Here is a 13,256-nt window from a genome sequence, read left to right as displayed (position 1 = left end):
AAACACTAAGTTTTATTTTGGATGCGATTAATCGGGATTAATCGATTTGACAGCAGTATAAAGTATAAGTTGTATAAATATATATAAATAAATAGTAGGCTATAAAATATATTTGACACATGATGTTTAATAGCTAATAGGACTTTGAAATGTGTTAGAAATCAGAAATAGATTTAACAGTATTTAATATTAACCTAATTTTAATATTAATATTAACTTAATACATTTTGGATGTACGTTTTTTGTGTTAATAAAGTCGTGCTGCCAAATCGATTAATCACGATTAATCGCATCCAAAATAAAACTAGTACAAAAACAGCACTAGTATAAAATCTTCTTGACACATGAAGTTTTAGCTGATAGGACTTTGAAATGTGTTAGAAATCAGAAAATCAAATAGATTTGACATGTTCTATTGATCTAAGCCTTTAATCAGCCTTTGCTTTAGAAGGCAGATGGAGTTTTACACACAAATAAAGATGAGAAAGAAGGAAAAAGGGGTTCAGTTAAGAAAGCAGCCAACATATGGCTGTTATCTCTGCTTCAGACATGCAGGGACTTTTTGTAGGGTTTTAAACACCCACCTGTATATCAGAATAAGTACATCACATGTTATGCATTAACATAATTAACATAATTATCACAGTATGTTCAGACATACTGAACTCACACAGTAGAGAGTAACATTTTAAGTTTTTAGATTGGTTTGATCATAACATTGTGCACTAACATAGCTTATTTTCATTGGAAGCTTTAGCAAAATGTAATGAAAATATGCTGTGTATGATAAACCTGTGTCTAATTCATCTGTACTGTATAAAACTAGCTATGCAGTAAATCTAACCATCCAATTATGTAATACACCTAAGGGTACATTACATTCTACACAAATTGTGTATGCTTAGCTAACCTCTCTTTCATCCTCTCCCTGTGTGCAGTACACTACTGCTGTTGAGTACGGTGATTTATATGATTATTATGACGGAGCGACCCCAACAGCGACAGATGAATATTCTGAGCCGCAGGTAAATGCAGGAAACGTGTGATGTGTTTGTTATGTCAATCATGGGGTGGCCCCGCCCCCTTTCCTTGACCTGTATAAATTACATGGGCAAAAGTATGTGGTGTGTGCTTTGTCTGGGCCGGTCGAGTTCTTCCACACCGTTTTCCTAGAGGCGTCCTGTGATGCTAACACTTGGTACACCCTATACCACTGAAAATGTTTGTTTAAGCAGATTATATGGTAGTATGCTAGATTTTAAGCACCTGTTAGTTAGCTTAAATAGCCAGACCCATAAATTACTGTAGTGGTTCACATACTTTTGCCCATGTAGTGTATGTTGTCTGTCCATGTTTGTAAACTCTGTATTCTCAGTGTTTTTACTGGGTTAAATGAGTCAAATGGTGGACGTTTTTTTCAAACATGAGTTGCTTTGTTAAGTTTTAAGATAAACGTTCTTTGAAGCAAGCCTGAAATCTGCTTTTATGGTATTAAAACAAATTTACACTACCTTTTACAATGTTGGGATTGGTAGGTCTCTTATGCTGCATTTGTTTGATCAAAATATAGTAAAATATGTAATATTGTGAAATTTATAATAATTTAAAATAACTAAATAATTTTATTTTATATGTTTTATTTATTGATTTATTTTTTGTGGAAACTATGATACTTTTTTTCAGGATTCTTTGATGAATATAATGTTCAAATGAACTGTGTTTATTTGAAATAGATTTTTAAATACAATTTAGAAGTTACTTTTGATCATTTTAATGCACCCTTATTGGATAAACGTATTATTTTTAGTGCTAGGCAATGATTAATTGCTATTAATTGCATCCAAAATATAAGTTTTTACACACATATAATATATGTGTGTGTACTGTGAATATTTATTATGTGTATATATAAATATACACACATGCATGCATATATTTAAGAAAAATAAGTTATGTTTAAATATATAAATTATATGTATATAATAATTTATTTTGGATGCGATTAATCTCGATTAATCGACGCCCAGCACTTAAATAAATAAATAAAAATAAAAACTGACTCCAAGCTTTTGAAGGATGGTATACTGTATACTGAGTTATCCTGAAGCTACCTAAGTAACCCATGTTTAATAAAAGGGAACTTATTTATCTTCTAACCCAGATATTTTGATATGTTGTGTCTTTTCCCCTTCACCATAACCTTTTCCAGAGAGTGAAACGTAGTGTCTCCATGAAAACGAAGAGGACGAAAAAGTCCCCTAAATCTTTTTCCAAACCCTATAAGTACCAGGAGCCAAAACAGGCTAAAAAGGTAGCCCCTAAGAAGAAGAGATATGGATACCTGCCACCGCCACCAAGAAAAGCCATTCTAGGGGTAATAGTACAAGTGTAGCTCATGTCAGAATCCATCAAGATCTCTCTTCCGTTGAGGGAAATCTCTGATGATAGTCTGAGCGTGCCGTCCGTCCCCCTTTCTCTAGGTGCCGTCCTTGTGGATCCAGCCTGTAACTCTTTTGGAACTGCTTGAATTAATTCCTCCTTTCTTATCTTCTTCCTCTTTTCTTCTCACTTTGAAACTGCTATAGCCTAACAATGTAGATGGAGAGTACTATACAGACAGTGAACTTGACTACGGAACAGTAGATCCTTCCAAAACTCAGTCTCCTGTCGCAACCACTGGACCAAACCAGGTAATCATTTGATTATATACTATGATACTACAGAATGTCAGACAGAAAGGGGGGAAATCCAGGAGCACGTATTGACGAGGAAGTATTTGATATGGAATGACAAAAACAAAACAATTCATGCCAATTGTTCTGTGTTTTAGACTCTGGGACTGGGAACTGTTTTATCCAATGACACAAAGCTGATATTCACTATAAAACTGCCAAGTTCTAAATTTAGCCAATCCACTTCCTCTGATGTTTTCTGGTTCGAAAACTGAGGACATGTCTTGAATATTAAGTAGATATTTCTCAGTGGATTGTCTAGCAGTTGGTTTTCAGCTTTCTGTTGCAGATATCAATGATATTTAAGGCTCCATTCAAGAAAAAGCAGCAATTTATGAATGCTCAACCATCCTACACTCTTAAAATCAAAGGTTCTTTATTTGCATTGATGGTTCTATGAAGAACCTTGAACATCCATGGAACCCTTCAAATGCAGAAAAGGTTTTTTATAGTTGAAAAAGGTTCTTTAGATTTTTAAATGGTTATTTTAAAAACTATTCATTGAAAGTTTCTATGGGGAACCAAAAATGGTTCTTCTGTGGCATCACTGCAAAAACACCTTTTTGGAACCTTTATTTTTAATAGTGTTTCTCAATTTAATACAGTGATTTGATCATACATCTTAGTATACTGTATATATATACACTATATATGTTTGTCCTTTTGACTGGAATTTTGGATAGCCCTAGCTATCATTGATGGCATGTCCCATTCCAAACAGTTCCCTCAGTAGGTCACTAGTTGAATAGTTCTTCCACTAGTTAGCAGAACTATATTCAACAGAACTCTTTCACAGCCATATAGATGTTTTTACAGGGCGATTCCATGTTTATCTTGGATATTACAGATATATAATAAGCATAGGTGTGGTTTTTTTCTCAAATTAACTGCGGTAAGAAATGTCTACATGTCCTGGTGCTCCTTCACTATTTTTGTGGTTATGTACTAAAACATACTGTAAATCTTGGCTGTTGTAATCAAACGCAGAATCAAAGTTTTACACTGTAAAAAGTGAACCGTTGGATCAACTTAAAAAAATTACTTCAATTGGTAACACCTAAAAAAAATTAAGATGATTGAACTAAGATTGTCTAAGTGTGGTCAATCACACTTAAATAATCTTAGTTCAATCAACTTAAATTTTTTAGGTGTTACCAATTGAAGTAATTTTTTTAAGTTGATCCAACTGTTCACTTTTTACAGTGTACGAATTAAAATTTGATCTGTATCTGCATTTGATCACATCTTTAATGCATTAGTTTGTGTTTTTGTAAACATTGCAGTGCCATTTCAGACTATTTCTGTCTTATTTTTTCACATCTAAACATAATTGAACTTTATTGTTATGTTTATTGTGGAAAAAAAGACTGGAATGTCTCAAAGTCTGTCATCGATGTATATGTTTGATTATTAAGTATTATTGCTGGGCAACGATTAATCATGATTAATCACATTCAAAATGGAAGTTTTTGTGTACATAATATATGTGTTTACTGTGTATATTTATTATGTATATATAAATACACGCACATGCATGTATATATTTCAGAAAAATGTTATGTTTATATACTAAATATATATATATAAATTTAATGAATATAGCTATATACATGTAAATACATGTAAATATTGTCATGTATGTGCGTGTCTATATATATGCATAATAAATATGCACAGTACGTACACATATATTATTACATATAAACAAAAACTTCTATTTTGGATGCGATGAATCGCGATTAATCGCTTGAACCGCACTATTAAATATGTAAATATAATGCCTTTTTTAATAATAAAGTTAACACTTTATCTGTCCCTCTGTAAATAACAAATGCAAAGGTTGTGATTTACTAAACCAGATTTAATTGCACCTTAAATTCTCATTTTACCAATTATCCAAATACTCATATCCAATCCAAATCTGACTGAGCGGGACAAAGAAGTGTTACCTTGTTGCTGCGCAAAATTGATATACTATTCTTAATAAATATACCTCTCACATGCAATTTATTTTGCTCTTGCTTTGCGGTTAGATAAAGTAGTACTTGCTTTAACTGCTTAAACTAACCTCCATCTTCCCTCCGTTGCTCGAACTCCCTTCCCCTCCGCCCGGCCGCATTGCTTGGGCACAATAAGGCTGTGGAAGAGGAAGTTATCAGTGACTATGTCACTGAGACAGCCCAGGCTGGTCAGGATCCAACCGCTGCCCCAGAAGCCGCGCTGCCCGGCGGCACCGCCGACCCCGTCGGAGTGGACGCGTATGACTTTAAGGAGTATGATCTTAAGGAATATGATGTGACTGGGCTTGACAAAAATCAATATGAGTATGGGGCTTACGATGAGTTTGGCAATGTGGCTCCAAACCCTACGTCCAATTACGAGGATAGTTTTGGGCCGGGGGTTGCTGCTGAAACCGACATCGCTGAAACAGAAGTAACATCGAACGTAAGTATTGACCCCCATATGTGGACGTCATCCAGCACTCGGACTGTTGGATGTGGGAATCTAGCATGCGTTCTTGGCTTTGTAGTGTACTGTTTTAGCATGGGGTCCAACCATTTTTTCTTTTTTGGTGCCTTTATACTAATCTGCACTGCACTCCTCTTGTCCGTATTGGTTTTCTCTCCCCTGTCTCTGTGTACAACACATATGGATCATATGGGTTCACAGATCACTTACATGCACACTCTCATACCAACTGTGATTTGAACTCTATGACTGTCAGCACCTTATCTCTCATATTGCCCCGGGATATGGCAATTACCCCATACCACAAACCCAGCTGTCTGTTCAGACACACCTCTCTCCACCTCCTCCACCTAAAGAAGCTCATACTTCCCCTTCGTCAAACACTTTAATGCCTGTATCTCAGGCCACATGAGCAAAGGTTTGACTGCATCAGATCCTCTCCATTATATTGCTGGTTACACACTCAGAGAAATTGAAGTTATATATTATTATATTATGTTATAATATAGTATAGTATAGTGTAGTATAGTATATATTATATATATTATTTATTTATTTTATTTTATAAATGAATTTAGGGTCACACTTTAGTGTGTTCACGAAAATATACAAATTCAGTCATTAAATATTGTCTTTTATGTCATTCCATACCTGTAAGACCTTCGTTCATCTTCAGAACACAAATTAAGATATTTTTGATGAAATCTGAGAGCTTTCTAACCCTGCATGGACAGCGATCCAGGGCCAGAAAGCTAGCAAGGACATCGATAAAATAGTCCATGTGACATCAGTGGTTCAACTGTAGTTTTATGTAGCTACGAGAATACTGTTTCTGCACAAAGAAAACAAACATGTTCCGTCAGTTTCTACCACGCATTCACGTCGACTGACAAGGAAGAAAAGAAATTGTTGAATAAAGTCATTACTTTTGTCTTCTTTGCACACAAAAACTATTCTCATAGTTTCATACAGGTAAGGTTGAACCACTGATGTCATATGGACTATTTTAATTATGTCCTTACTTCCTTTCTGGGTCTCAGTTCTGCTGCAGTCTATGGAGGGTCAGGAAAGCTCTCATCAAAAATATCTTAATTTGTGTTCCGAGATGATTGAAAGTCTTATTGGATTGGAACGACATGAGGGAGAGTAATTACAGACAAATTTTTCATTTTTGGGTGAACTTAATTTGGAGACCAATTCTCACAATTAACTATTAATTGTGACTTTTGCCTCAATAAACTGCCAATTTGCTTCTTATTAATTGTTAGTAAGGTACTTTTTAGCTATTTTTTTTGCATGTTCACATGATCTGCCTCCTTAGGATGAGTCACTTGTTGTATTCCCAATTGTAAGTCGCTTTGGATAAAAGCGTCTGCTAAATGAATAAATGTAAATAAATGTAAATTTTACACCGCATACACTTAGCACTATGCATCAACATTAACCCTTTTCTATCTCTTTCTCTATCTATCTATCTGTTTGTTTATTTCTCTGTCTGTTGTTCTGTCTACCGTATATTTCCTTTTTTAGTCTATCTATCATTTGTTCCATCTAACCTCTGCTGTATGTTTGCAGGGTGGTGGTGCTGGTCTGGGTCAGAAGGGAGAAAAAGGAGAGCCTGCAGTGATTGAGCCGGTGAGTTTGATTTATTTATCAATTTGATGTTGTGATCTGTTCTGGTCAGTTTGTTTTATTCTGGTTTTGTTGTGATTCATAGGGAATGCTGATTGAAGGACCTGCTGGACCACCTGGACCTGCTGTAAGTTACCTGCATTTTTGTCCGTACTGTAATTTTCAATATTCATTCGATGTGTTCTAGCAGGTTTTTTAAAGTCTGAAATCTTTTGGTAATTGGTTAATCACTGTGCTCCGGTCTGTGTTTTTGTCTTTAGGGTCTTCCAGGCCCTTCAGGTTTACAAGGCCCTCCTGGTTCAGCCGGAGATCCTGGTGACAGGGTAGGAATTTGTTCTTAGTTTTTGACTCCAGGCTATGTTTACTTATGACGACCACAGGTATTTTCAGAACATTAGCGAGGTTTAGTTAAGGTTTAGATCTTAATCTTTCTTTTGTCATATTTTGTTTTAGATATTTCAATTGCCATTAACAAAAATCAACAGTGATTAAATGGAAAAAGTGGTGTGCCAAATGAAATCTGTGATGAACATACTAAAACACAGATTGTCTAGAAAAAACTTGTATGAGGGAGACTGTTGTAAACTAGTAAAGTGCAAGACCACATGAAAATGCTACAGTAAACAAAATATAATGCTAATTTATTCTGAACAGGGTCATGGCAGATTCCTGACCCTGAGGGCACTTTTACACCCTCTCTGACACATTTCAGATGTGAATTCCTTAGTGGCTTTATTTAGAAACAACACAGATTTACACAAGTTAATTTTTCCAAATGGTGCAGTAATTCTAGTTACTTCAGAATGAGCAGTCACAGACAAAATTTCTGATTAAATGCAGCACATCAGCCTCAATCCATTTCTGTATGCAAAATACACACATTACCCACAAAAAACATCCTCTGCCTTAAACTGTTTGAGGATAATTATCATTAGAAATTCCCAGACCAACTCCAAAGTCTGTCTGGCGGTCTGATGTTAGGTTTGTATTGAAGGTATTACACGTCTACGTAAAAACACTCTCTCTAACAGAAACAACACACACACAGGAATGCTAATGATGAAACTAAATAACTCATTTGCATCAGAATATCATTAAGACTGCTAAACCACAAAATACAATGAAACGCATATAAATTAAAAGTGGGATTTTGAGTATTTCCTGTTAATGATTTTGTCAAACTAAAGCCTGTACACCTCAGGAAGACATTTAATATTTTTTATTAGTGTTATTTAACATCTGCCCCAAGCTAAAGTAGCAAAAGTGGAACAGCGTGATAATTTGTTGTGATTGGACTTGGTAGAGACAACAGGGAACCATCTGCACAGGGATATGAAGTGTTGTTTAGACAAAAGTAATTGGTACACAGAGATCATGAGCTAGAAAATATCTTTAAAATGGAAGTGAGAGGGTCTCTCTATCTCTTTTCGATCTCACTCCCTCTCATTCTCTTACCTGTGTGTTGTCAAGTCAAGAAGTGTCAAATTACTGATTTATCCCTTCTCTCTCTCTCTCCCGCTCTTCCTGCTTCCTCCTCAGGGTCCTCCCGGCCGCGCTGGTCTTCCTGGAGCGGATGGCTTGCCAGGCCCCCCTGGTACTATGCTGATGCTGCCGGTAAGAGCCCTAAATCCAACAAATATATTTGTAGATCCGTCCAGCCTATTCTGAACAACACTTTGATGCATGTATTATGCAATAATGTATACATGAAAACAACTATAACACACTTGTTTAGAATATTTGATGAAGTAACCTAGTATTAAAAATATCTAAACACTAGATATCCTTTTGGTGCTTTTGCATATGTAAGTTGAAAATCATGGAAATGGATGATATATAGAAATATATATAGAAAACTATTACTACTATTAATACAAAACTGTATGTATTTAATAAATGTATTTAAATGTTGTGCATTCTAGTGTTTTAGTGTAAGTGTTATACCACACAAGGATACATTAAGAAAAATAATTACTGCATAATTAACCTTTTTTAGTGCATATACTTATATATAGATCATATTTTTCACAATTACTGAAAACAATCTAAATCCTTTTTGTTTTTGATTCACTTAATATTTATAATATAACATAATGTGGAATGAAGTATTATTCACAATGATTATAAATCAATGAAATATCCAATAATTTATAGTATAAATATATAACATAAATAATTTAGTCATTTTTAAAGGATTGAAACCCTTCTAAATATTTATGAAATATTCATATTAATAATAGTACATGAAAATAATGAGTGCATACTTCACTTTTTTAGAGCATATTGCTTCTTTAGATCATATTTGTTCTAAATTACTGAAAACAATCTAAATCCTAATTAAATATTCAGATTTTTTTTGTTTTACTTTATATTTAGAATATATTATACTATAGAATGAAGTATTATGCATAATGATGATAAATATATTCAAATATATCTAGTAAATTATAGTATAAATATAGTGTAAATAATTTCGTTGTTTTTGAAAGGATTGAAACCCATCTAAATACTTATTTAATATTCATAATGTTCATAATAGTATATAAAAATAACAAGTGCATACTTAATTTTTAGAGCATATTGCTTCTTTAGATCATATTTTTCAAAATTACTGAAAACAATCTAAATCCTAATTAAATATTTTTAGAATGTTGTTTTTTGTTTTTGTTTCACTTAATATTTATAATATAGTATACTACAGAATGAATGAAGTATTATGCATAATGATGATATATATTAAAATATCTAGTAATTTATAGTATAAATATACTATAAATAAATTTAGTCATTTTTGAACGGACTGAAACACATCGAAATATTTATGAAATATTCTTATAATAGTATATGAAAATAACGAGTGCATACTTTACTTTTTAGAGCATAGTACTTCTTTAGATCATATTTTTCAAAACTACTGAAAACAATCTAAACCCTAATTAAATATTCAGAATGTTTTTTTTTCACTTAATATTTATAATATAGTATACTACAGAATCAATGAAGTATTATGCATAATGATGATAAATGTATTAAAATATCTAGTAATTTATAGTATAAATATATTATAAATAATTTAGTCCTTTTTGGAAAGGAATGAAATACTCATGAAATATTCATAATATTTGCGTAACTTAGTTTGCACACTATAATATAACATAACATGGATTGTTATAATATGGATACAAACAGTATATGAAAATAATGAGTGCATGCTTCACTTCTTTAGAGCATTTTTTACTAAAAATGTACTAAAAATCATCAAAATTTTAATACATTCAGAATGTTGTTTTTGTGTTTGATTCACTCAATATTTATAGTATTGTACACCACTACAGAATAATAATGATACATACATGAAAATATCTAGTAATTTAGTATTAATATAGTATAAAAATTAGTTTTTGAAACCATCTAAATCATTATGAAATATATTTATAATATTTATTTTTGTTACTTAGTTTGTACACTGTAATGTAGTATGGAATGCACTTATTAGAGCATATAATTTAGTAAATTGCAAAAGTGCAAATCTGCTTTTCATAGCTGATTAACTTAGTATTTACAGTATAACGTACTATAATATTTAGTGTAATATTTAGCTATAAAATGAAAAGTCTAAATCCTAATTAAATATTCATAATATTGCTGTTCATATTTGATTTACTTAGTATTTGGAGTATAGTACAGTACTTCATTAGAGCATATTTTTGTTCAATAGTTTTCAAATGGTTTGAAAATACTACCTAAATCCTAATTAAATATTCAGAAAATTGTTTTTTGTGTTTGAATGACTTTGTGTTTATAGTGTAGTACACTCTTAAAAATAAAGGTGCTTTAAAAGCTTCTTCACAGCGATGCCATAGAAGAACCATTCAGTCAAAGATTCTTTAAAGAACGATCTCTTTCTTACCTTTTCAAAATCTGAAGAGCCTTCTTTCACCACAAAGAACCTTTGGTGAAACAGAAAGGTTCTTCAAATGTTAAAGGCTCTTTATAGAATGAAGCACCTTTATTTTATACAGTTTTGTAAAGTGTTTTCCTAAATGTAAATGATAATAATGAATTCTCTGTTCATGTTTGACAGTTCCGTTTTGGCGGGGATGGTGAAAAGGGTCCAGTGGTGTCGGCTCAGGAAGCCCAGGCTCAGGCCATTCTATCTCAGGCCAGGGTGAGTATGAGAAGTAAAGAGCCAAATGGCCCAGCTGTTTGCTAAAGGGGGAGGTGGGGGACTCTTGAGTGTTTGTAGGGAAGAGGTGGGGCGGTAGGTCACAGGGTGGGGAGGGGATTTGCTCCGGCCTTGTTTGCGCTAAAACAAGAGTGAAACGGAGCAGCACAGGCTGCTTTGACTCATGCGGAGAGACTAGTTAAAAATACTAGCAAGGTTCATGACCCGACAGGTGCTGCAGATGAGTGCTTAGATCTGTCCTTGACAAATACGGACATCGCCCCACCTACTCTGTCTGAAGAGAGCCAATGTCAGCCAATATATATGTATATGTTTGATGATAATTTGGTGGATTTGATTCATTGGTTTGTTTTCGCAGCTCGCCATGAGAGGTCCACCAGGTCCAATGGGTCTTACTGGAAGATCTGGCCCAGTGGTGAGTTTCGGTGACCCCCATGACCTCTTCAAAAGTCCCACCGTTTTACTGAAAGCACCATTTTTTTGACTGAAAACCAGAGCAATGCTTATTTAAAAGACATAATAAAGTATAAAAAAAGAAACAATTGTGAGCAATAAAGCAAGAATTGCAATTTAAATTCATATTTCAGGCTTTCTTTCTCAAAAACGGATGAAATAAACTCACAATTGTGAGAAATAAAGCCAGAATTGCAATATAAACAAATAATTCAGGCTTTCTTTCTCAAAAATGGATGATATGAACTCACAATTGTGAGCAAGAAAAAAAAAAGAAAACCAGAGCAATGCAATTTAATGCAGTGATTTAAAGTTCATTGCTGTTAATTATATGCAAAACAGCATTTCTGTCCTATTAATTATGAAATTAAAAAATAGTCAAATAAAATTTACCAACCCAAATCATCCCACTAACAGTCTTCTGTGAGAAGACACTTGGGGTTTAATATGTTTGCACAATATCACATCTTTTCTTTGACTACTTTTCAGTTAGAGTCCTGGTCATAAAAAAGAAATAAATATAATAAAATGAAATTAAATTAAATTAAATTAAATTAAATTATTAATAGTATCTCAATGATAGTAAAAATACTACACAATATCCTTTCTTTGACTATTTTTAAATCATGTCATAAAATAAAATAAAGTAAAATAAAAACAAATTAAATATATTTATTTATTTATTTATTTATTTATAATTTGATGTACTAAAATAACTAAATAAAATTGAAAGTAAAATTTTCATAGACTTTATACTAAAAACTAAAAATGACATTACCAAAATGTTATTAAAATAAAATATTAATAAAAACTATAATAGTATATTAATGATAGTAAAATAACTATCATTGAGATAATAATGTTTGCACAATATATTTTCTTTGACTACTTTTAAATTAAAGGCCAGGTCATAATCTAAAATCTAAAATCTAAAATAATATAAAATATAAAATTAAAAATTCAATTAAATTAAATAATTATTTATTTATAACTTGATGTACTAAAATAACTAAATAAAACAAATTAAAATGTATTTAAACTTCATAGACTTTAGACTAAATACAAAACAAAAATTATTAAATTAAAAAATTATTAAAATAAAATATTAATAAAAACTATAATAGTATTTCAATGATAGTAAAATAACTATGGTTGGGATAATAATGTTTGCTCAATATCACAATATCTTTTCTTTGACTACTTTTCAATTAGAAGGCCAGGTAATAAAATAAAATAAAATTAAATTAAAACATTTTTATGTATTTATAACTTGATGTACTAAAATAACTAAATAAAACTGAAACTATTAAAATTAAATATTAAGAAGAACTATAATAGTATCTCAATGATAGTAAAATAACTATGCTTGAGATAATAATGTTTGCACAATATCACAATATCTTTTCTTTGACTACTTTTCAATTAGATCATAAAATAATAAATAAATAAATAAATAAATACAATTTTTATTTATTTGTAACTGAAATGACAAATGAAATTTACATTTATTTAAACTTCATAGACTTTAGACTAAAACCTAAAATGACATTAAAATGTTATTAAAATAAAATATTAATAAAAACTATAATAGTATCTCAGTGATAGTAAAACAACTAGATAACTAGATTAAGGCCAGACCTGTTGAAACAGGATGAGTTGGTGAACTAGAGCCCAAACCTCTTCAGGCAAGAAATGATCCTACTGAGACACGACAAAACTAATGACAAAAATAGCTAAAATAAGCATTTAAGAAGTGAAAACCACAGCCATGTCATGTCATACTT

General features: G+C 32.0%; 1 protein-coding gene across 2 annotated transcripts in view; it reads left to right on the top strand.

The window, feature by feature from the left end:
- Positions 1-13,256, top strand: part of col11a1a (collagen, type XI, alpha 1a) — a 97,064-nt gene that overhangs the window by 23,828 nt on the left and 59,980 nt on the right. The window contains exons 6-14 of one of the 2 annotated variants that reach the window (XM_073830355.1): positions 939-1,025; positions 2,586-2,690; positions 4,869-5,177; positions 6,777-6,836; positions 6,919-6,960; positions 7,094-7,156; positions 8,373-8,447; positions 10,918-11,001; positions 11,378-11,434. In XM_073830355.1, coding sequence (XP_073686456.1) covers positions 939-1,025; positions 2,586-2,690; positions 4,869-5,177; positions 6,777-6,836; positions 6,919-6,960; positions 7,094-7,156; positions 8,373-8,447; positions 10,918-11,001; positions 11,378-11,434 — 882 coding nt within the window. Of the gene's footprint in view, positions 1-938; positions 1,026-2,209; positions 2,375-2,585; positions 2,691-4,868; positions 5,178-6,776; positions 6,837-6,918; positions 6,961-7,093; positions 7,157-8,372; positions 8,448-10,917; positions 11,002-11,377; positions 11,435-13,256 lie in introns of both variants that reach the window. The other variant, XM_073830356.1, reaches the window with a different exon arrangement.

Source organism: Garra rufa, chromosome 24 (assembly GCF_049309525.1).
Source record: "Garra rufa chromosome 24, GarRuf1.0, whole genome shotgun sequence".
In the NCBI taxonomy this organism is placed as follows: domain Eukaryota; kingdom Metazoa; phylum Chordata; class Actinopteri; order Cypriniformes; family Cyprinidae; genus Garra; species Garra rufa.
This window is presented reverse-complemented; position numbering and strand designations above follow the sequence as displayed.